This window comes from Budorcas taxicolor, chromosome 23, assembly GCF_023091745.1.
Source record: "Budorcas taxicolor isolate Tak-1 chromosome 23, Takin1.1, whole genome shotgun sequence".
NCBI classification, from domain to species: Eukaryota; Metazoa; Chordata; class Mammalia; order Artiodactyla; family Bovidae; genus Budorcas; species Budorcas taxicolor.
Window position 1 is genome coordinate 50,785,319 of NC_068932.1, and position 24,498 is coordinate 50,809,816.

A 24,498-nucleotide genomic window follows, 5' to 3' on the forward strand; every position below is an offset into this window, starting at 1 on the left:
GGGAGGGAACCAGCCATGCCACACAGGCTGGTGAGACCACCACGCCCCTCCTGTGGAAAAGGGAGGTGCTGTGCAGTTTGAATCTCTGCAGGCGGTGGGCAGTGGTGGGGGCCTGGATCTTCACTACCCAGGAAGAGGAGCACCCTGGATCTTTGCCGGGCTGGGGTCGGGGTGTCCTGCTCTTTGCCCAGCCACAGGTCCCAGCTTGGGGAAAGGCTGGCCCTGGTGCGGAGGAAACTGGCTAACAGAGCCTGAGGGGGCGGTGAAGGGTCAGCCCTGAAGCCACCAGGTTGAGGGTCTGGTTTCCTTTCCACAGCCTGCTGGCAAAGCTGGGATGGAGCTCTAAGTGCTGGTCCTACCTGTCACCCACCAGACTACCTGAAGAAGCCGCCGGCCAGAGCGCAGCTGCTTACACGGGTCCCCTCCTGGTCTCCACCCGACCCGCGCTCCGGCTGTCCCCCCTCCCCGGCGCCCCTCTCCCCGGGCTCCCCCCACCCACCCCCGGGAGCCTCTGCAGCCGCCAACCCAGCCCCCGCGGGGACTGCGGCAGCCCCGCCCTCGGCCGGTGGGGGCGGGAGCGGGGTACGGGCGGAAGGTGGGATGCCCGCTTGCCAGCCTCCTTGCGGTGGACCACGGCCCCCGCTCCGTGTGCCCAGGTGGGCGCAGACCCCGCAGCAGCCTGCGACGCACCGCTCAGGAACACCCGCCCCGCCCCCGAACGGCGCCCGCCGCGCACAGACCTCCAGCGCCCCCAGCGCAGCCCCCGGAAACGGCCACCATCCCCGAAGGACAAAATCCCCAGAAGGCCGCTAGAGGCTCCAGGCGCCCCCAGCTGCCCGCCAAAGTGAGTGCGGCCCTCCGAGTGCCCTAGCCCGGCGCCCGGGTGTCCCCACCCCCGCCCTGCTCGGGAGACACTGCGGCAGCGCGCGGGCGGGGCGCCGGGGGCGCGGGGCGGGGGCGCGGGGGACGCGGGCGCGTTGCCATGGAGGCCCGGCGCGCGTAGCCGGCCCGGAGCGCGGAGCCGGCCCGGAGCGCAGAACCAGCCCCCGAGCAGAGCCGGCCCGGAGCGCAGAACCAGCCCGGCGCGCGGAGCCGGCCCGGAGCGCGGAGCCGGCCCGGAGCGCAGGGCCAGCCCCGGAGCGCACAACCAGCCCCCGAGCGGAGCCGGCCCGGAGCGCACAACCAGCCCCCGAGCAGAGCCGGCCCGGAGCGCAGAACCAGCCCGGCGCGCGGAGCCGGCCCGGCGCGCAGGGCCAGCCCCGGAGCGCACAACCAGCCCCCGAGCGGAGCCGGCCCGGAGCGCAGGGCCAGCCCGGCGCGCGGAGCCGGCCCGGAGCGCACAACCAGCCCCGGAGCAGAGCCGGCGGCCGGGGAGCCGGGGCCGCGGGCGGCGAGGCCAGGCTGGGAGGGGCGCCGGCCGCGCGGACCTCGCGCGGCGAGGACGCGGCGGCTCCGGCGGCGGCGCGCCCAAGGACGCAGACCATGGACCGGGGCGCGGCGGCTTTTTATGAGGAGGACGGCAAGGACCTGGACTTCTACGACTTCGAGCCGCTCCCCACTCTGCCAGAAGACGAGGTGAGCCCCCGCCCCACGGCGGGACTCCCACCGCCCCCACCGAGGGGTTCGCAGAGAGACCCCCAGGCCCCGGTCCCCGCGGGCCAGGTCCCGGCCGCAGGGAACCCTGCAGCTGTTCTCACCGTCCCCTCCCCTCAGGACAGCAGCTGTGGGCCGTTGGTGCGGATGTCGGCGTCCTGCAGGGGAGGCCCGGGGTTACAGATGTTGGGGGGATGAGCGCCGGCGCTTTGGCCCCAGGCCCAGCCCGGTGATCCCCCTCGCCGGCCGCGGTCCTAGTTGGCTCTCTCCCGGCAGAGAGCCCAGTCAGGCCTGTTCCAGGAGCTGGTGGTGTGGGGGCTGGGGTCTCTGTGACTGACGACCGACTCCGGGCCTTCAGTCAGGAGGCCAAGTCCTGAGCCCCCGTCTGGGGTTGCCAGGGCGGGAGGCTCTATCCCGTGGGGCTTCTGGCCGCTAACCAGGCCAAGCACCTCGAGAGCCAGTTTGCCTGCAACCCCGTCGGACAAGCTGCCCCTGGGTTCGTCAGGTAGCTCTGTAGGTCGGGGTTGGATGGAGACCCCATGGCTCTTGAACAGGCCAGTCCCGGCCACAGCAGAGGTGGTCGCTGGACGGCTCAGCTGCTCCCCGGGCTTTGGGGTCTTTGCAGAGCCCCCGTCCCAGCACACGCCCGTCTGTGGGGTCTACAAGACAGACCCACCTGCCCTCCTGAACTGGAGGGTCACAGAAACCGGCGCTGCAGGCCCTGGGGCCCTTGCCCCCAGCTGGCCCCTGCTCACATCCTTAGCCGAGCTGGTTCTAAGGACCGAGGGGCTCATGCCCTAGAAACAGGCCTTCAGAGTCTGCGGAGGGGGCAGTGCCCGAGGGGGAGGGTGGGGGGTGCTGCCTCCCCACCCCATCCCCACCCGCCGTGGCCTGGATTTGGTGACAGAGAGGGCAGCAGACACAAGGGAATAAATAACTCTGTGGGTGTCTCCCCGGCTTTATGGCAGAGTGAAGGGCGCTCCCGGCGCACAGCCTGCAGATGCTCTCGGAGGGCAGGTTCCTAAAGCGTCTGCTGGAAACCTCACGTCCCCCAAACCACCCTCCGAGGCAGTCGCAGAACGTGGTTCTCCAGACGGCCTCTCTGCACCGACTGCCCCACGCCTCCAGGGCCTCCTCTGTGCCCGAGACCCTGAGCTGTGATGGCTGCTCAGTAAACGGGCAGGCAGAGCAGGGTTTGGACCCAAAGGCTCCACCCAGAGCCTGCAGTCTGTCCCTCTACGGAGCCCTGATGCTCTCTGGTAGCCGTCGCAGCGCCCTGGGGATGGAGTAGCCCCCGCTGAGCCCAGTGCGTGGGGCTGGGGCCCCTGCCGTCCGTGGCCGTGACCTCCAGGTGTCGTGGGAGGCTGCGGTGGTGGTCTGTCCAGCAAGGAGATCCGGGCAACCGGCCCCTCTTGCCGCAGCCTCTCCTGATGCGAGGCACTGCCCTGGGTGTGTTCTGAACCCAGAGGCCTGTCCTGGGGCTCCAGCCGAGGTCCTGCCCCTGCTCCAGATTCTGGTGCTTGCACACAGTGGGTGTGGTCAGTATTAAAGGCTTTAAGTCCCCGCCAGGGACGTGGGCCTGCCTGTGACAGCACTTTGCCGTCAGGTTGATTCCCCAAGGCTGTCCCATGTGAGAGGACGGAGGGCTGGGCTGCAGGAGCCCCTGGGGGACCACGGGCGGGGACGTGAGCAGCTTCCGGCGGGGACCGTACCCAGCGCAGGAGACGCGGGTGTTCGCAGCTTACACAGCTCACTGTATAACTGAGTCCCGCGAGCCAGAGACTCCAGCCGGAGCCTCTGGACAGTCCCTCCCTCACTGTGACTGCGGACAAAATTCAAATTGCTGGTGAACATGTGAGAAAACATTCGACTTCATTACACTCAGGGAACACAAGATAGAGGGCCGTGACTACCCTCCCGCCAGCGCCAGGTTGGCGCGAACCAGGCCGCCCGCCCTGCGAGGTGGGGGCCGTGGAGCAGACCGACCTCCTTGGAAAACAGTTAGGGGTCCGGTAGTGGGGTGTGGGTGCCCCTCCCCCTGTTCCAGCAACTTCACTCTGGGCACCTGCCTTGGGGACACATGGGCGACAGATGGGCATGAGAACTCAAGGCCGGCACCACCCAGCAGGGTCCTGGCCCCCCGGCCCCGGGCCACCAGCAAGCAGCATCCTCGCTCCGGCACCCGCAAAGGCCAGAGCAGAGAGGCAGAGCCGTCCGGGAGGGGCAGACGTCCGCCACCAGGCTGCAGGCGGCCCTGGTGTTCAGGGGCCTTCGGGGGGCAGGGTCTCCCGGTCCCGAGGCTCCCCTGAGGGAGTGTTCTTACTGCCCCCGAAGACCAGTGGGACATCTGTCTCCCCAGCGTCTGTGGGCCGGGAGCTGGGCTGGGCCAGGGAGTCTGCAGGCAGAGGCAGCGTTTGAAACGTGCAGAATGGCCCGTGGAGGGGTCCCGTGGCCCAGGCAGCCTGGCCCACGGCTCGCCCCAGAGGGACAGACGCTCCTGCTGGCCAGCACCTCACTGTGCCCGGCCGGTGGCAGGAGACCCCCGTCTGGGACCCAGCGTGACAGCAGGGGGCTGCCCGGGAAGGCTGCGTCCCCCACTTCCCCTGCTCTCCTCCCAGCCAGGTCAGACACTGAGCCTCTGCCCATACGACTGCCAGGGGCCCGCTCTAACTGCCCTGGGAGGCCCACCCACAGATGTAGCCCATGGCCCACCAGGCAGCGTCCTGCTGGGCAGTGCTGAGGGGTGGGGCACGGGCCCCGGCTGGGTTCTGGAGAACCTTCTGGACCTGCCCAGAAGGCTGGGTCTATACCCAGGACTTGGAACCAGTGACTACTGGCCGCGGTGTCTGGGTCCAGCCATGTGGGCAGTGGCAGGACGGAAGTGCCCCCGCCTGCCACAGCCCTGGTGGGTCCCAAGCGCCTGGAGACGGAGGGAACACAGCCGTCGGCCAGAGACTCACCAGCGTGTCTGTTCCTAACATGTCACTGCCCCCCACCCCCACCACCCACAAACGTCTGCCTCCGCCATGAAGCCCCTGCCAGCCTCCAAGCCCCGTCGCCTTGGGTGTGGACGGGGGCCTGCTTGGCACAAGGCTCCCGCGTGGCCACAGCCGGGGAGAGTCAGCGAGGCCCCTGCAGTGGCACCGGCTCAGACACGTCCTCCTTACCGCCAAGCCCACGGGGTCCTCGGGCTCGTCTGTGCGTGTCTGGGTGCGTGTGCATGGGCCTCTTGGTGTGTGGGCATGCGTCCGTGCACACTCGGTGCCCGGCACCTCTCTAACCAGGCCCCACGGCGCCCCCAGGCGCCTCAGGCTCTGAGTCCTCAGGGTCCTGGGGGACAGACAGGCCCTGCGCGAGGTGAATGTGGACGACCTCTTACGAGAGAACCAGACGCAGCCGGCGGGTGCGGGGTCACTGTCTGCTGCCCCAGCCTGACCGCACGCTCTGCTCTTTGCTCAGGATTCTCCTTTTAAGACGCCCATCCACCCTCCGCAGGGTCCGCACACTGCCGGAGCTTGGCGCGGGCCCACCCCCCACTGGCTCTAGGAGCCACGAGCCCTGGGTTGCCCTATCCCCACCCATCCTAACGCCATGCCTAACAGAGAGAGCAGGGCAGGCCCAGGAGGGTGGCACCGAGGCCCTCCCTGAGCTGAGAAGGCCGTGGACTGTGGGGCAAACCAAGGCACCCAAGCAGACCTGCCCCGTCCGCCTCCGTCCCCCAGCACCGCGTGCACACACCGCCTCCCAGCCTGCTGCGCCCCTGCAAGCTCTCCACCTCTTCAGCTGTGGCTCTGGGGACCCGAGCAGGGAAGGGTAGAAGTTTACAGGCGGAGGCTCCTTTCAGGACCTGGGCTCGGCTACACCTGAGAGCACCCTGCACGCTGCCGGGGAGGGGGGGGTGGGGGCAGTGGAGGCTGCAGGCAGAAGCTTGGTAGGGACAGGAAGCTGGGGCCCTCTCTTCTGTACCACCCTACTCACCCCTACTCTCCCGCCCTGCTCACCCCGCTCACCCCTACTCTCCAACCCCACTCACCCCCCTCACCCCACCTCTCCAACCCTGCTCACCCCTACTCTCCCGCCCTGCTCACCCCTACTCTCCAGCCCTGCTCACCCCGCTCACCCCTACTCTCCAGCCCTGCTCACCCCGCTCACCCCTACTCTCCAACCCCACTCACCCCCCTCACCCCACCTCTCCAACCCTGCTCACCCCTGCTCTCCAACCCCGCTCACCCCTACTCTCCAGCCCTGCTCACCCCCCTCACCCCTACTCTCCAGCCCCGCTCACCCCACTCTCCACTCCCACTCTGAGGCTGGGCGTCCAGGCCCTTTCCTGACCACTGCCCGCATGCTTCCCGCTCAGCTCCCGGTCTGGCTCCCTCTGTGTCCCGTCCCTTCTTTAGGTGGGTGGTGTGTGAACACACAGACACCCGGGGCTGACCAGCGCATCAAACATGGCCTGGGAAAGGGCGGCGAGGCACAGGGTGTCCGGCGTGTGCGCCTGTGGTGAATGTGCTCGTGCAGGCGTGCCTTGTGTGGGCGCGTGGGCTCCGTGTGTGGACGCGCGGGTTCTGCGTGCCTGTGCCTCTGATAGCTAATGTGTGAGAGTTGTGTGCGTGTATGGGGACAGCAGGTGGGTGTGCGTGCACACACACGACTGTGTTAGTGTGTTGTGTGCACACAAGTGGGTGCAGGACCACAGCTGAGTCAGATCCAGATGTGAGGGCGGCTGCAGGGTCTCGTCCCCCGGCCCCCTGCCCCTCCACAGGCGCCCAGGGCTCAGCCCAGGCTGTCTCGGCAGGAGAACGTGTCCCTGGCCGACATCCTTTCCCTGCGGGACAGCGGCCTGAATGAGCAGGAGGCCTGGGCCGTGTGCCTGGAGTGCAGCCTGGCAATGCGCAGCGTCGCCCACTCAGCCATCTTCCAGACCCTGTGCATCACACCCGACACGCTGGCCTTCAACACCAGCGGGAACGTGTGCTTCATGGAACAGCTCAGCGGTGAGGCCCGCACAGTGATGTGAGCACAGAGGGGCCCGCGAGGATGCGGCCCCGCCCCGGGCGCCGTGGTCTGGAGCTGAGTTTCCACGGCAACCTGCCTGGGCCTGGGTGAGGGGAGGCCGGGGGCTGGGCCCCACTGGGGGGTGGTCCTGGCTGGGCCCCAGGTGCACGTAGCCCCCCACCTGGGAAGAGCCTGGCGGCCTGTCTCACCTGACGTGTGTTGGGGGGTCACCATGTGAACGGCATCTTCTCTTCCCCCCCCAGATGACCCTGAGGGAGCTTTTGTGCCCCCAGAGTTTGATGTGACGGGGAACACCTTTGAGGTAAGTGGCAGCAAGGAGGCCAGCACCTGGCCCCCTCCGCGAGCGCTGGGGTCCCCCCGAGGGGCTGCGTGGGGCACTCACCCTGCTGCTGGGCTCCGGCGACAGCACACGTCTGGCTGCTGGCTCCTCACCGCGCGCCTGGCATGCTGTCTGAGTGTGAAGTGACTACATTTAAGATGTTAAAAGCGCCTAAAATTTCCAGTGGTGGCTGGCGGGGGTACAGCTCCTCTGAAGGACTGACGGGGCCGCTTGTGGGAGGCTTGTGGCCCAGAGAATCCCCCACGAGTGTGAGCCGCGGCCACGCCAAGGACACTCGGGCCAAGGTCACCGAGGCCGCCAGGCCCTGCCCCAGCAAGGGACCCCCTGGGCAGAGACCTAGAGAGGGGAGGGCCCACCTGTGCCAGTTCAGCTTCCTGAAAAGAGCCTCTCGCTGCCTCTCAGCCCCTGGAACTTTCTTTCCTGCACTGGGCATCACATCCTTCGTCGGGCAGGGGTGGGGGGGGCAGGACTGCTGGGGTCCGTGCTGCTCTGCGCGGCCTCGGGGTGTCCAGCACGAGCTCCCAGCCCGGTCACTGCAGAGCCGGGAGGGCCCAGGGGCACGCTCCCCCCGCTTGGAGAGACCAGCATCTCCACAGGCCTGCCTCCCCGGGGTGGCCCCGGACGATGGTCCTGTGGGTGGGGTGGGGCCTGACAGGCCCATCTCTCTCCAGTTGTTCCGCTTTTCTTCCCGTATTTTCCTCCGTTTTGTCAGGATTGCAGATGTCGTGTTCACTGTGGAATGTGGCGTCTCACTTCCTTGAGGCAGCAGTTCTCAAACTCTGGTTCTTGGAACCCTTATAGTCCTAGAAATCATGTATCCAAAGAGCTTTGTGTGAGTCACACCTGCCAGGACTCACTGTGTTACAGATAAAATGGAGAAATGCAGAAAAAGTCCACCTGCTAACTCATTTAATAATCACGATCATAAACCCATTCCCTGCCAACACGCACGACGTGTGTTCATGAAAAGTGACAGTGTTCTCCCCCACCAAAACAGTGAGGGCAGTGGCGCTGTTTTCCGTGTTTGTAAACCTCCCGAAGGCTTGGCGGAGGCCCGGCTCTCACCGCGGCGTCTGCGGTCAGTCTGCCATGCCCGCGCTCAGCCCACGGCCCAGGGAGCCCGCGCAGCCTTCCGCTGTGAAGCTGTGTGGCCTCTGGAACCATGCTTTGAGAAAAGCTGCCTGAAGGCATCCTCTGATGACAAAAAAGTTTATCAGCCCTTCCTGTTTAGAAACTTTCCTAGATTGATTAATTCATTGCGCAAGTCTTCGTCGCTTTGTGTGGGCTTCCTCTAGGTGCGCAGGCTTCTCACTGCAGCGCCTTCTCTCATCCTGCTCACAGGCTCCCGGCGGCGGCGCGGGCTCAGTCGCCACAGCTGGCGGGCCCAGGGCAGTGCAGGCTCAGCAGCTGCGGCTTGCAGGCCTGGGGGAGTGCAGTCGCTGTGGCTGGCGGCCCGGGGGAGCGCAGGCTCAGCGCGAGCTCAGTAGTGGCGGTGCACGGGCTTAGTCGCTTTTCGGCACATGGAGTCTCCCCAGCCCAGGGGTCAAACCCATGTCCCCTACGTTGGCAGGTGGATTCTTAGCCACTGTACCACCGAGGGAGCCCTGTCATTTATAAAACAGTCAAATTATTGGTGTTGACTTTAAAAAAACGCTCAATGTGAGAGCTGCAGGTTAAGTTTTATTTGGGGCAAAATGAGACGACAGCCCAGGAGACAGCGTTTGAGGCACGTCTGAGAAACTGCTCCAGAGGGCGGGGAGGCCAGCTTATGTGCGATTTGGTGAAGGGGAAGTGGCGTGGGTGGGCGCTCAATTGTTCAGTGGTGTCCAACTCTGTGACCCCATGGGCCGGGGGCCCCCAGGCTCCTCTGTCCGTGGGATTCTCCAGGCAGGCGTACCAGAGCGGGCAGTCATTTCCTCCTCCAGGGGATCTTCCCGACCCAGGGATGGAACCCATGTCTCGTGCGTTTCCCGCAGTGGCAGGCGGATCCTTTACCACTGTGCCACCTGTGTGCGGCCAAGCTCCTGTTCCTTCTTTTTTCATTTCGTAGATGTTGTTATTTATTCATGCGCTCATCGGGTCTGCGGGCCTTTCACCAGCTGTGGCAGGAGCTGCTGTCCCGTGGCGCTCTGCGGGCTCCTCACTGCTGGGTCTTCTCTCGCTGCGGAGCGTGAGCTCTAGGACGGCGGGCTCAGCAGTTGCAGCCCCCAGGCTCCAGTGCACAGGCCCCGTAGTCGTGGCTCACGGGGTTCGTTGCTCCACCGCCTGCGCGCTCTTGAACCAGGGGTTGAATTTGTGTTTCCTGCATCAGCGGGCAGGTTCTTCACCGCTGAGCCACCAGGGAAGCCCACGCACGTATCCTTGCAGAAGGTCTGCTAGTCACAGGGAGCAGACGTCACCATGAAGGGTTTCAGTGCTTTTCTGGAAATGAGATGCAGAAACTGGGCTCATACAATTGGGTCCCGACGGCATCTGTCGGAAGACCTCTCCCGCCACCTTCCCCGGAGCGGAGGGCCTCACTCCTGCTCTCCACCCTGAGCTCCTTTCAGGAGTGTTGAGGATCAGCAGCTGCAGCAGCGCCTGATTTAACCCTTGTAGAGGTGGACTGCAGGGGCCAGTTTGTAGGTGACAGTGTTTTCTCTCACTGTTAGTGGTTTGTTTTTTGCCTTAAGAAACCTTCCCAATCTCAAGGTCCAACAGATACTTGGCATTTTCTACCAAGAGTTTTAAAGGTTTTGTTGTTCACATTTAATCCACCCGAAGTGCACTTTTTTTATGTAGTGAGGCAAGGATCCAAGTTCACCCTTTTCTGTGTAGAAAAGGGTCTTTCCAGCTGCTTATCGGCTCGCCTTGGGCTTACTCCAGCGAAGCCACACACACCCCAGTCCAGACAAAAGTGGGTCTACTTCCCAGACCTCTGCTCTAGTCCAGGGGGCTCTGCACCCTGCATTTCTTAGCAACCCCAGCTCCGCAAGGAGCCCAGTGTCTCACAGGGAAAGACTCACTCCCTGTCCCTTTCAGAAGCACCCCGGCTGTTCTGAAGTCTTTCTTCTTCCACAGAAGGCTTGGATTTAGTGTCAAGTTCCATGAAAAGCTCTGTTGGCATTTTGACTAGAATGGCTCTGAATCTGCACCTCAGTCTGGGGAGAACTCACACCCTTATTATAAATGTGGTCTCCTCTAGAAACTCATTATTCCTCTTCATTTGTTTAGCTCTGATTTACTGTCTCAGCAGCGGTTTAAAGCCTCTCCTGTGTCTTACCTGAGTGCCCTTTAGTAGGTCACTCTCAGGCACGGGATGCTTCTGACTCTGTGTGAACGGATCGTCATCTTTGGAATCGCATTTTCCTGCTTTTTGTGTCAAGTCTACAGAAATGCAGTTCACTGTAACAGCTTAATCTTGTCTCAGCCCTTGTGGTAAATTATTTGATTATTTCTGATAACTTTCTATTTAACTGATCAAAGTGTTAGTCGCTCAGTCGTGTCCGACTCTTTGCAACCCAATGGACCACAGCACACCAGGCTCCTCTCTCCACGGGACTCTCCAGGCAGGAATACTGGAGTGGGTAGCCGTTCCCTTCTCCAGGGGATCTTCCTGATCCAGGGATTGAGGCTGTGTCTCCTGCATTGTAGGTCGATTCTTCACAGTCTGAGCCACCAGGGAAGCTTCCCAGGTGGCTCAGTGGTAAAAAATCTGCCTGCAGCTGATCAAGTCACCAGCAGAAGAGGGCAGGCTGTGTTGCTGTCCAAAGCTTTGGTGCCGCGCAACTTGTCCCGTGTGGGCTGGAGCAGGGGTGAGCAGGTCAGTGATTCTCCGCCATCCTGAGAGCTCCTCCCACCTTCCCAGCAGGACTTCTGGCTCAGGCCCCTGCTGTGCAGAGGCATCAGGTTCTATTGTGCAATGCTTCTGCAGCTTTTGAAATGATTATTAAGATGTCAGTATCTCCGAATTTATTTTCTAACATTAAGTCAGCCTTTCCCACTTAGAAATACCTAAACGGGCAGCGTCCTGTGTTTTCTTTACGCCGTTGCATTTGATCAACCGATGCCTGCTTTGCATCTCTGCGTATTTCCATGAGTGGCTGGTGGTTTTCCATTCTGTTGATGTTTCTGAATGTGTTGCTATCAGGAGTATCTTTCTCGTGTGCAAACGCCCCCGCTTCCTTTGCTGTGTAAAGGAAAGAATGGAATACTCTGGTCCTTGAAAGTCTGGTCAGACCTACTTAGGAAGCCATCTGTTTCCTTGGAGCAAAGAGTTAATTGCTGCTCTATTTTTAATAATTATAGGACTTACCTGTTTTGAATTTCTTATTGACTCAGCTTTTGATAAACCACATATTTCTGAAAATTTACCCATTTCTACCTGTGTTTGTAGAGTTGCAGGGGACATCCTTTCTTAATCGATGCTTTCACTGTAGGTACCCCCTTCGATTTATTTGTGCCTTCTCTTGCTAGTCTTGCAGGAAGGAGTACATCCTTTCTATACCCTTTATTTTGTTAGTTTTGTCAACAGAAATAATAACAATCCATAAGAGAAATCCAAAGAAATGCAGAGAAATCCGATAGAAATGCAGAGGCTGCTGTTTGAGCCAGACAGAGGACTGCGGCCTGAAAGACACGGTCAGGAAGCACTGCGTTGTGTCACCAGGGTCCAAAATGTGGAGGCTTTAAAGGCAAAACCCACAAAGTTACTTAAGTTGTCTGTCAAGAATTAGGGTTGGAGCTGCAAGAAGGAAGGGTGCTGGTTAAGCAGGATTTGTTGGGGTCTAAAATGCCTGCATAGTCACGGGGAGGCTTGAGACGTAAGGCTGCAGTTGGCAGCTGCTGGCAGATACTGTTTTGAGAACGGCTGGTGGTGTCCCTGAGTCTGATAGCAGCATCCCGAAATCCAAGTTCTCGGGGATGCAGGAACGTGGCTGAACCCTCAGCCACCTGGATCCTCTGTGGATGCCTGAGCCGCAGCAACTCTGTTCTGATTTTAAAGCCATCCTCTTCTCTAATGGCTAAAGCAGTCATACAATGTGTGTTCAACAGGCCATAAAGCAAGCTGCTGTAGATGAATGGATAGCAAAGACGTAGGGATGTCCCTGTGGTCCAGTGGTTAGGGCTCAGCACTTTCCCTGCTGCGGCCTGGGTTCACCCCTGGTTTGGGAACTGAGACCCAGCCAGCCTCATGGCGTGGCCAAAAAAGAGGAGAAAGTGACGTGGTGCGTATACACAATAGAATACGACTCAGTCATGAAGAAGGATGGAATAACGTCCTTTGCAGGAACACGAATGGACGCAGAGATGACCATCAGAGTGAAGTCAGTCAGACAGAGAAAGAGAAATACCATATGGTGGCACTTACATGTGGAAGATGAAATATGGCACGAAACAGACTCACAGCCACGCAGCCCAGATTGTGGTTACCATGGTTACCACAGGGAGGGAAAGATCGCAGCTGGGGGTTAGTGGGAGCAAATCCGTTACACGTGAGACGGTGAACAGCAAGGTCCTGCTGCATAGCGCAGGGAACCGCGTTCAGCATCCTGTGATAGACCATGATGAGAAGGACTCCTGAAAGGATGTGCATGAATGAGTCACTTTGCTGTGCAGCAGAAGCTGACAGGTTGCTGATCAACTGTGCTTCAGTCAAATAAGTTGTTTAAAAACACAGGCTTCTCAGGTCAGCCAAGTCTCATCTGGGCCAGAGCGACTGCCCCGCGTGGCGGCTTCTCCGCCGGCTCTGCAGGGAGCCCACCTGGGCCCTGGGCCGGGTCCTGCCCCGCATGGCGGCTTCTCCATCGAGTCTGCGCCTCCGCTTCATCCTCTGTGTGCTCGTTTCAAGTTAACGAGTCTTCCTAACTTGAGTTGGACACTCAGCCCATTAGTCTGAGCTTTCCTTCTTTCCTAACATTAGGGTCAACGCCTAAAGCTAAGACTTCCCGTCCAAACATGAATTTTGCCTCATAGCATTTTCAGTATCATTCACTTCTAAGTGTTACGGCCGGGGATCAAGCCCACGTCCCTTACATCACGAGGCAGATTCTTTAGCCGCTGCACCGTCAGGGAAGCTCCTGATTGCCTTATTTCTTGTTTAGATATTTCATTGTTAATGTATAAAAATGTAGCTGATTTGTGTGTGCTGATTTTGTATCCTGAAATTTTACAGCATTTGTTGATTACTTCTAAAAGCTTTTGATGGAAGCTAAGGTTTTCCGCATGCGAGACCACATCGTGCGCAGAGACAAGATTATCTCCCCTTCTAGCCTGGAGGCCTTTTGTTTCGTTTTCTTGCCTAGTCGCCCTGGCCATCAACAACTTCCAGTGTGTTGGAGAGGAATTGTGAGAATGGGCATCCTTGTCTTGTTCTAAACTTAGAGTTCAGCACTTCACCATTGGGGATGATGTTAGTTGTGAGCTTGTCGTATGTGACCTTTGTTATGGTGAAGCACATCCCTACCATACCCAACTTATCGCGAGTTCTTATCATGAAAATGGTGAATTTTTCCAAATGCTTTTTCTGCTTCTATTGAGATGATGATATTATGCCCATATTTCAGGGACCATGACTTTCTCAAGACTCACATACTTGGGTAAAGGTAGCACTTCTTTATCCAGCTCTCAACCTGCCCTCTAGCTTGCAGAGAAACAGAGTAAGCATGTTGGGGGGCAGCCACGTCCCCCAGGGCCATCGTCTGTCCACAGGGCAGCAGTCATAGCAGCGTCTTAGATCCAGCTTTGTCTAAACTCACGCCTCACCACTAGAGACTTGGTGCTTTCCCCTGAGCCTCAGTCTCCCCGCCTGTAAAATGGGGAGCATAACTGCCAGCCTAGCAGAGTCACTGAGAGAATTCAGTGTGCTGATGGGTAGAAGAAAGCATATTAAAAAGCAGAAATATTTCTTTGCAGACAGAGGTCCATCTAGTCAAAGCTATGGTTTTTTGGAGAAGGCAGTGGCAACCCACTCCAGTACTCTTGCCTGGAAAATCCCATGGATGGAGGAGCCTGGTGGGCTGCAGTCTATGGGGTCGCATAAAGTTGGACATGACTGAGCGACTTCACTTTCACGCATTGGAGAAGGAAACGGCAACCCACTCCAGTGTTCTTGCCTGGAGAATCCCAGGGACGGCGGAGCCTGGTAGGCTGGCATCTATGGGGTCACGCAGAGTCAGACACGACTGAAGCGACTTAGCAGCAGCAGTAGCATTGAGATGATCATATTATTTTAACTTTCATTCTATTAATATGGTGAATTACATTTATTGATTTGCTTATGTTGAACCATCTTTGCATCCCAGGGACAAATTCCAGTTGACCATGGCATATGATTTTTTAATGTGCTTTTGAATTTAGTTTGCTAATTTTTGTTAAGGATTTTTACATCTGTATTCATCAGGGATGTTGGTCTGTAGTTCTCTTGTATTGCCTTATCTAACTTTGATGCCAGGGTAATGCTGGCCTCATAAAATGAGTTTGGGAGTGTTCCCTCTCTTTTGACTTTTGGAAGAATCTGAGAAGGACTGGCGTTAATTCTCCTCTAAATGAATGTTTGGTAAAAAGTCACCAGTGAAGTCGTCTCATCCTGGGCTTCTCTCTGTCGTGAGGTTTTTGATTTCTGGTTTGATCTCCTTATTAGTAACAGTTCAGTTTATTTCTTCAGAATGCAGTCTCAGTACTCTGTGTTTCTAGGAATGTATCCTTTTTTTCTAGGTTATCCAATTTGGTGTATGCATAGGGGTCTCTTATGATCCTTTGTTTCTCTGGCATCAGTTGTAAAATCTCCTCTCTCATTTCTGCTTTCACTTGAGTCCTCTCTTGTTTCCCTAGTCAGTCTAGCTAAGGGGTCCAGAGGCATGTCTGCCTCTCACCTGAGGAACAGGTGGGCGCGACCCCTGCCAGGTCCCTTGGCAAATGTTGCCGGATCCCACAGTTCCCACAGGGGAGCTTCTGTCCACAGATGGATCAGCGTGCTGCTGACGGTGCGACCTAGAGACAGCCGTCCTGCCGGTATCCACGTGCTTTATCTTGTGTGACGGTGGCCCTCCCAGATTCTGCAGCATCAGTGCTGTTACACCAAAATCCCAACCATTCTGGCTCTTTTAGAAAATGGGAATGGTGGGACTTTACTTATAAACTTGACCAATGTGAGAATAATCTCTCCGGGGGGCGGGGGAGATGGGAGAGCAGCTTGTCCTCCAGGTGTGAAGGTGTGCTCGGAAGCTACCGTGGTTGAAAGAGCACAGTCTGGACGGAAGGAGAGCCAGAGTGAGAGGGGGCAGGCCAGAGCGCAGGCCCTGGGGAGCAGGGGCGCGGGACGAGGTCCAGGCCGGCAGACGGCGGGCTCTTCGCTCTCCACCAGGAGACAAACCCCCATCCCTGCAGTGCCCAGCAAAAAGACATATCCCAGATGGGCGAGAGCTCGATGCTTCACAACTACAAAAGTACTGGAAAAGCAGAGAAGTAAGCAGTTTTTATTGTCCTGGGCTAGGGAAGGCCCTCCAAGGAAGCCAATAAAAAAGAATGATCTCACTCATGAGCGAAGCTCCTTAGCAGCTGGCCATGACCCCGAACGGCAGCCCCACTTGTAGGCCTGAGCCTTCGTGAATGTGCGTGGTTGCATGAAGACGTCCACGCGAGGATGGTCACAGCAGCAGATCTCACCAATGAAACAGCAGAATTTTTTAATGTCAGAGACACATGAACAAAGTGAAAAGCTGTGGCAGGACATCCATGTGGCGCAGAGCCCAAGACCAGCCCCTTCACGGGAGGAGGGAAGGTGTTCCTCACTGGTGTCCGGCTCTGTGCGACCCAGTGGACCACAGCCCGCCGGGCACCTCTGTCCATGGGATTCTCCAGGCAAGGATACTGGCGTGGGTTGCCATGTCCTTCACCAGGGGATCGTCCTGACCCAGGGATCAAACACACGTCTTTTGTGTCTCATGCATTGGGAGGCAGATTCTTTACCATCTGAGCCACCAGGAATGCACCCCAAACGGCAACAGCTCAGCCGAGAAGTAGCGAAGTCCGCGAGTGGCCTAAAAGGGAGCAGTCAGGGCAGGAGCAGAGATGTCCTGCGGGTGGGGGTGAGGCGGGGAGCTGCCCTGGAAAGATCAGGGGGGCTCCTGGCCCGGAAGAGCAACACTGCGTGCGACCGGTGGCTGTGCGCACACGGCCCCGCCCATGACGCCACGGCCCCGCACCACCACGCGCCCGCCCCACGGGCCAGCCCCAGGTCCGCCCCATGGCCACCGCCCCACGACTCTACCCACGCCCACCCATGGCCCACACGGCCCCGCCTCCATGACCCCGCCCATGGCCCGCACGGCCCCGCCCACGCCCCATGCCCCGCCCATGGCCCACACGGCCCCGCCCCCGGCCCCAGCGGGTCTTTGATGCTGCAGGCTCACATCTACTCTCTGGGGGCCACGCTGAAGGCAGCCCTCGACTACGTGCCAGAGCCTGAGCCCCAGCCCAGGCTGAGCCAGGAGCTGGAGGCGCTGCTGGGCCAGATGCAGGCGGAGGACCCCAGGGACCGGCCCGACCTCCAGGTAAGCTCGCAGGCCTGCCCCGCCTCACCCCAGGAAATACCCTGAACCCTGTGCGCCCCCGGCCCGCACTCGCACACCCAGTAAGCATGCAGCGCCCCCACCACCTGGCCATCCGGGCTCCTGACTTTTTTACTCCACTTCGGCGATTAAGGGTGCACCTTGTAATGGTCATGGGCGGGACAGAATCCGTAAGCTCCCCCAGCCCCGGCCCGTGACCCCAGAGCCTGGAAGGCTTAGCGGGCGGGGGTGGGGGCCGCCCCGGGGCGAGGGCGCGGGCTGAGCACCGCCCGCCGCAGAGCATCATCGCCCTGTGCGAGGAGAAGATGCAGCTCACGTCGTCCTGCCGCCTGTGCCGGAGCCTGTCGGCCGCCGGGAGGAGAGTGCTCTCCATCGAGTCCTTTGGGGCGTTCCAAGGTAAGCACACCCGCCAGCGGGCCAGCACACGTGCCCAGGCACTACCGCGCATGCAGCCGTGCACGTGTGAGTGTGTGCACGTCAGCACCAGCATCCTCACACCGTGGAAGCGCCCACACTTACATGCACGTGTATCCGAACAGATCACATGTGCCCCCCCAGCACACACAGAAACATACATGTGCAAACTCGGACACACCTATTTAGACCACTCAGCAGGTACACACAGCGCACGCCCACAGCTCCCACACGCGCACCCACGCACACCCAGTCAGAGGTGAGCGGCAGGGCATCTGGGAAGTGGGTGCTCACACCCCCTCACCTCTGTCCTGCTCTGTGGGCCTTGGGGCCATGGACCCAGCACCATCCTCTGGCGGCCACCGAGCTCCTGCCACACATGCTGTTGCTGAAGCATCTGGGACTTTCACGGCTCTGGGGTGTACTCTCGAGTGGCACTTTGAACTAGTGCCAGCGTCTGCTGTGAGCTGTGCTCGAAGCACGGAGCCCGAGAGGAACCTGGGGGAGGCAGAGCCTCTGGGGGCGGCAGGGCCCCTCTCCCAGCCAAGCAGCAGCTTTTCCCGCCAAGTCGGCGTTCGTGGCGCTGCAGGGGCACCGGGCCTGCTGGCGGTCCTAACAGCGGGGAGGCTCCAGGGCGGGAGGCTGCAGGAGTAGGAGCACACAGAGCTGTTCACACAGAGACGTGTGCGGGGAAGGTTGTGCATCAAGATGAGGCGGGACTGCAGCCAGGTTTAATTTATTCCTTTGGGGAGGATCGCTCGTGTAATTATAATAGCAAAACGATGTGCTTTTTGGATGAGGTGATTAGACAGGCCTTAGGAAACGTTTCCCCTGCGGGAAACTCATCCCTGGTGGAGGTGGGGGTGGGGCACCGGAGCCTTGGAGGCTCATTAATTAGCCAGGATGGTGCGATTAAGGAGACAGGCCAGGGCGTCTCTGGACCAGTCCGGGGGTGGGGGGGTGCTGTGTGTGGCCAGGGGTCCTGCAGCAGTGCATTCACTGGTGGCCGTGAGCAGGGGAGGCAGGGAGAGGCCCATCCAGGCTGCTGCCCTCCGCAGTGACCATGCCCTGCTCTCCGCCAGATGTCAGCGACATCACCTGGAGGGGGCGACTGGCCCCTAGAGGTGCAGGGCCCAAAAGGCAGCTGGGGGACTGTTCTGCTGACCCCGAGGCCCTGCCTGCCCCGGAGGGCTGGCCCCTGAGCCCCACCAGAGAAGGCCTGGAGCACCCCGGGACCCCGCCCTCCAAGGCTCTGCTGTCTTCCCCTGTGAAGAACGGAGAGAGCCCGGGTCAGGAGGAGCTGGCCCCCGAGAGGCTGGCCTGCCTCCTCCTGGACGCCCAGCGGCCTGTGGCTGACCAAGACAGAGGCTTCTCGGACAAGAGCCGCCTGAGAAAGGTGCGGACGCTCCCCCGGCTCCAGCCCGATGGCCTCGAGTCCGGCGCCCTCTGCCTGTCTCTGACCAGCGTGAAAACCCCTCTGCCCGCATCGGAATTCTCTCCAGACCCCAAGAAGGCCTTTCCAGAGGGGAAACATGGCTTTTCCAGCTTCCAGGCACAGCCTGGATCCAGACTGTGGCTGGAGCGAGAGCTCGAGCTCCGTCACCGAGGGGACAAGAGGGTGGGCAGCGGCAGCCCCGCTCGGGAAAGTCCGCCGCCTGGTTCCGAGGGCCCTCGAGACGCAGGTGGAGACCCAGGGACTTCGGAGCCTGACAAGGGAACTGCGGATGGAGCCGGGGAGCCGGACAGGGCGGCCGCCGAGCAGGTGGGTGACCGGGTCCCGGGTGACCGGGTCCCGCACGCCGTGTGGGGCCTGCGCACGCTCACGGGTGCCCTCCAAGTGCTGGTCATTTACCCCAAGGAAGGAGGGCAGCTTCAGCTTCACTTGGGCTCAGTTTCCAAGCTTTAAGACGGGGAACCAGGCATGCCTTTGCTGGGTTAGTTTTTCTCTCAAAGAGGCGCAGGGAACAGCCTTTCCAGGAGGAGGCCCAAGGGCTGTCTCCGCTCTGCTTCGCCAGCCCTGGTGCTCAGGGGCGTCTTTAAGTTAGAAATTAATTAAAAATGTGGGTTGAGGTTGCTTACCTGTCAAGCTTGGTTGGAAAGGTGATAGTCGCTCAGTCTTGTCCGACTCTGTACGATCCTATGGACTGCAGCCCACCAGGCTCCTCTGTCCATGGGATTCTCCAGGCTAGAATACTGGAGTGGGTTGCCATGCCCTCCTCCAGGGAATCTTCCTGACCCAGGGATCAAACCCTGGTTTCCTGCGCTGCAGGCGGATTTTCTACCATGGGGCCTGAGCAGCGTTCTCCTCCTACAGAGTTCTGAGCAGCCACCGTGACCAGGGGGTGGGGTCTCCCCAAGGAGGTGGGGTCTTCCGGGTGGAGGGCGGGTGGCGGGTGGGTGGCGGGTGGGGCGGTGATCTTCCAGACCCGGCGTGCGTCCCTTCAGCCGTGTCCGAGTCATTGTGACCCTACCAACGTAGCCCACCAGGCTCCTCTGTCCTGGCGCTGTCTCTTTGCAAGCTGGGAAGGACAGAGAACGCCTGTAGAGCCAGCGTCCAGGAGGTTTGTGTGTTTTTAGCGTGACCGCGGGTGATCTGAGTGGCCTGCAGCAGCCCTCAGCCCTCTTGTGGGCGGAAGTCTTGGCCCCAGCAAGTCACTCCCCCCAGGTGGGTCCCCGTGAGCATCTCGGGACAAAGCCGCCTGGGGGTCTGTGGCCCAAATACGGGTGTATGTGGGGCAGTGCTGTTCCCCAGCCTCATCCCACCCCCCTCTGTGACCCAGGCTTCTCTGGTGGGCCACATGGTAAGAGTCTGCCTGCAGTGTGGAGACCCGGGTTCAGTCCCTGGGTCAGGAGGATCCCCTGGAGAAGGAAATGGCAACCCACTCCAGTATTCTGGCCTGGAAAATCCCATGGACAGAGGAGCCTGGCAGGCTACAGTCCATGGGGTCCCTGAGTCAGACACGGCTGAGGAACTTCACTGCTGACCCAGAGGTTCAAGGGGAGGGCTGACTGAGTTACATTTGTATTCATACCCTGACAAGCACCTGAGGGTAATTTACATGAAAAATATGGTTACTTTAAAATGGAAATCCCTCCTGGAGACCCCAGCACGCACTGACACGTGCTCAAGGCCCACACGCTGTCCACCCCACCCACACTGGCCCACCGCCCCGCCCCACCGTGTCCACCCACACAGCCGCACTTGTGTACATAGAGCCAGGCTCCGGGGTGAGAAACCTCAGGCCTGAGCCAGGGTCCCCACTCACCTTCAAATGCCCAACAGCCTCACGACAGCCCACGTCCCAGATGGGTGAACTGAGGCTTGGGACCACCCTGCAGAGGGTGGGTGGTGTCTGGAGGCAGAGCCCATGGCTGATGGGGAGCCCAGCCATGGTCTCAGCCACCAGCTTTCCTGCCCCAAAGACCTCTGATGACTAGGCCCCCACACAGGCCACAGCTCGTCAGGTGGTCAGGGACCCAGATCTCTGGAGAGCAGGTCCTGGTTGCAAAGTTGGCTGCTCCAACCCCACGTATAGCAGGAGACTTGGGGAGCCCTGTGCCCCTAAATCCAGGCCACTGGCCAGGCACAGCCTGGGTGAGACCGGGGAGGGGAGCCACAGGACCAGGGCGGCTGCACCCTGGAGTAGAGTGGAGCCTGGGAGCAGTGAAGCCACCACCTCCGAACCTTCCTGTAAACACGCACGTCTGTGTCCGAGGGTGGCGGCTTGGCCTAGCTCCCCCTGTGGCCCCAAATCAGAGAACTCCCTCCCAGCTAAAGTCAGTCTTCTGATTCTGGGACTTTTATGGGATAGGGGTCACAAGGAAAGGGGATACGTAACATGAAATCAGTCTTAACCATTTCATGTATGCAGGTGGGTGGCAGCAGGTACTCACACTGCTGTGCGAACATCACCACCACCGCCTCCAGAACTTTCTCATCTTCCCAAACTGAAACTCGCCCGCTTTGAGCATGGACCCCTCCTCCCCTCCCCCAGCCCTGACACCCTCCCATCTGCTTCCTGCCTCTGGCTGTGACCCCTCAGTCTGTGATGTGGGAGGAATCAGCATCCCTCTGTGGCCGGCGTGTCGCTGACCAGGCTTTATCTGCATTGTTGCTGTGTCCGAATTCCCCTCTCGTTAGGGCTCAGCGATGTCCCTCGAGTGGATGGACCAATCATGCTTGTCCGTCCATCGCCCAAAGGCACCTGGGCTCTTCCACTTCTCTGCTCTTGTGCATCACGCTGTTTTGAGCGTGGGTGTACAACTACATCCTCAAGACCTCGCTTTTAAGCGGGGTTGCTGGAGTGGACGGTAATTCCGCACCTGCCTCTCTGAGGGGCCTCCGTGCGGTTTCCACACTGTTGCACGTTTTACGTTTCCGCTGGCCGTGCACAGGGATCTGGACGGTCCACTCGCCCCCAGTGCCTGTTGTGTGGATGCCGGGACTCCGCCAGCCTGTCGTGCGGGGGGAGGAGCACACACACCGTGTTGGAGGCGGTCCCTGCCCTGTAAACCCCTCCCCGTTGCCTGCACCCTGAATGCGACTCCCCCACCCCCAGGGCGTCTCCCTGCAGGACCTCCTGACCAAGCTGGGCCGGCCCTTCAAGGAGTACGAGCTCTGGGCTCTGTCCCACGCGTGCCTCAGCACCCTGCGGACGCTCGGCCAGCACCCAGGTGACGCCCCCCGCGGGTCCTCCCCCAGCCCACCCACCCCAGCACATCTGGCCCAGGACCTGGGGGCTGAGTGGACTCCCTCACCCGTGTGCTGTGTGCACAGCCTGGGGTTGGGCAGCCGTGTCCACCCTGTGAGCCGGGGGCAGCCTGGGGTGTCGGCTCTGGTATCAGGACCAAGGGGGTCAGAGTGCAGCTTAAAATGTGTGGGCCTTAGAGCGGGGACCCTGCAGTGGAGCCGGAGCCGCGTGGGGGGCTCAGCCCACGTCCTCTCAGCAGGGGTGACGCTGTCCCCTCTGGCGGGTGGGGGTGGTCTTGGGTGCTGTGATGCTCTGTGGCCCCCGAAGCTCCGCCCTGCCAGGCAGAGAGATGTCTCTGGCCCCACCATGGCTCTGGCACATGACAGACGGGGCAGGCGCTGCGGTGTGGCCACCCCCAGGCCCCGTGAGCCTCGGCTGTGGGTAGAGAGGGCCGGCCTCGCTCGAGGACCCTCCCGGGCAGCACTCAGCGCGCGGGCCCCGTTCCTCTGCCCCCCTCCTCCCGCAGCACCTGCGCCCTGACAGCCACCCTGCCCTGCCCCTGGCTCGGCCAGCCCTCGGGGGCCCTGACCCGTGCCTCCTCCGCAGCCTGCCTGTGTCTGGACTCCGTGCTGGTGGCCGAGGACGGGGCCGTGCTTTTCGGGCCGCCTCCTGTCAACGGTGCGTGAGCGGGCTTGCCTGGGGGCTGCGGCAGCACCCACAGCCGCGCTGAAGTAGGCTCAGCAGGGTTTGGGGTCTTCTCTCTCAGGCGCTTACAACGCGTTCTTCCTGGCTCCCGAGGTCGAAGAGCAGAAGCTGATGACTGAAAAGGTACCAGGGCTCTTCCACCCTCCTCGCCTCTTCCCACCCCTCCCAGGGTGCCCGCAGCCCCTTCCTGTGCCCTCCCGCACCCTCTCCCCTGACCTCATGCACCCCTCCCATAGCCTCCTGCACCCCCTCCCCTGACCTCCCGCAGCCCCTCCCTGGGGCGCCCGCAGCCCCTTCCTGTGCCCTCCCGCACCCTCTCCCCTGACCTCCCGCACCCCTCCCCTGACCTCATGCACCCCTCCCATGGCCTCCTGCACCCCCTCCCCTGACCTCCCGCAGCCCCTCCCTGGGGCGCGTGCAGCCCCTTCCTGTGCCCTCCCGCACCCTCTCCCCTGACCTCCCGCACACCTCCCCTGACCTCCCGCACTCCCCTCCCCATGGTGCCCACACCTTGTCCAGAGAGCCTGGTGGGGAAAGGGCAGAGGACGGGCCCGGTGTGAGGACCACTAACCGGCCCCCCAAGCACACGGTTTGTAAAGCGGGAGTGGGTGGCAGGCAGGTGGGGGGGGGTGTGCGGGGAGGCTTGGCCGGGAGCAGTGGTCCCGAGAGCCCAGGGGCGCTTGCCTCACACGTGGAGGATGAAGGGCATCTGCTCAGGCCCAGGGGAGGCCCATACTTTGGAGCTAGAGTGGCAGGACAAGGGGTAGGCAGCCTGCCCCTCCAGGTGCTGGCGGAGAAGGCTGAGCAGCCAGCCTGTGACCCCCGAGCTCCCGGCATCGAGAAGTGCCCCTCCCCCCGCAGGGGCAGTGCCCAAGGAGGCCTCAGGAAGAGTTGGGACTTTGCCATTGTCACTTTCCCTCCAACAATCACTAAAAAATGAAATAGTTGTAAGTCTAACAAAGCGTGTACAGGACTTGTGTGCTGAAAACTTGAAACGAAGTGACGTCTCAACGCAGTGATCTAACCTCGCACCTCAAGCACCAAGGAGATGGAGGGCGAAACAGACCCAAAGCGGAAAGAAAGAAGCAGGGAAGTGGAGAGCGGAAGTCAACGAAGTGCAAACGGAAAAGCGTGAAGGAAACCAGCGCGAAACGGACCGGCTCTCGGAGAGACCAGGGAAACTGAGAAACTCGCTGACGAGCAGAACGCGCAGGGAGGCACGAGCTACGGTCAGGAAGGACGGGGCGCGCCCGCAGACCCTGCAGGCACCGAAAGGGAGGTGGCACACCACAGATGACCCCTGACAGGCGATGACTCAGACGGAGCGGGCCAGTTCTTCAAAGACATCAGCTGCCTCAGCTCACCAAGATGAATAGACCTCGACTAGCCCCGTCACTGTTGAGGTGGTTGAACCGGCGAGTTTACTCTCTGAATCCCCAGGCCCCGACGGTGCTGCATGGGAGCTCTGCTCAGCATGTAAAGAGGGACTAATGCCAGGTCCACACGGTCGGTTCCAAGCACAGAAGTGAACACTGCCCAAACCATTTTATGAAGCTGTTACTACCCTGATGCCCAAACCAAAGATACTGCAACAAATATGCCTATAGTTCCTCATGAGGATAAAGGCAAAAGCCCTTAACAAACAGATGCAAACAGCATTCACTGACGTGTAGAAACAGTTATACACCAAGTAGGAGTATTCCAGGGATGTGAGTTCAGGGATGCATGGTTCAGTACTTGAAAACCACTCAGTGCAGTCCAACATACGAACCAGCTAAAGAAGAACCCCATGATCACATCCAGTCCAATCCAGTTCAGTTCAGTCACTCAGTCGTGTCCGACTCTTTGGACCCCATGAACCGCAGCACGCCAGGCCTCCCTGTCCATCACCAACTCCTGGAGTTCACTCAGACTCACGTCCATCGAGTCAGTGATGCCATCCAGCCATCTCATCCTCTGTCGTCCCCTTCTCCCCCTGCCCCCAATCCCTCCCAGCATCAGGGTCTTTTCCAATGAGTCAACTCTTCACATGAGGTGGCCAAAGTACTGGAGTTTCAGCTTTAGCATCATTCCTTCCAAAGAAATCCCAGGGCTGATCTTCAGAATGGACTGGTTGGATCTCCTTGCAGTCCAAGGGACTCTCAAGAGTCTTCTCCAACACCACAGTTCAAAAGCATCAATTCTT

General features: G+C 60.4%; 1 protein-coding gene across 1 annotated transcript in view; it reads left to right on the top strand.

The window, feature by feature from the left end:
• The first annotated feature begins 1,482 nt into the window (after positions 1 to 1,482).
• The window catches only part of KNDC1 (kinase non-catalytic C-lobe domain containing 1), a 51,758-nt gene continuing 28,742 nt past the window's right edge, over positions 1,483 to 24,498 (top strand). The window contains exons 1-9 of the mRNA XM_052660974.1: positions 1,483 to 1,575; positions 6,392 to 6,590; positions 6,855 to 6,913; positions 16,339 to 16,485; positions 16,782 to 16,899; positions 18,000 to 18,679; positions 21,477 to 21,591; positions 22,215 to 22,286; positions 22,375 to 22,436. Of these exons, the coding sequence (XP_052516934.1) occupies positions 1,483 to 1,575; positions 6,392 to 6,590; positions 6,855 to 6,913; positions 16,339 to 16,485; positions 16,782 to 16,899; positions 18,000 to 18,679; positions 21,477 to 21,591; positions 22,215 to 22,286; positions 22,375 to 22,436 (1,545 nt within the window). The remainder of the gene's footprint in view (positions 1,576 to 6,391; positions 6,591 to 6,854; positions 6,914 to 16,338; positions 16,486 to 16,781; positions 16,900 to 17,999; positions 18,680 to 21,476; positions 21,592 to 22,214; positions 22,287 to 22,374; positions 22,437 to 24,498) is intronic.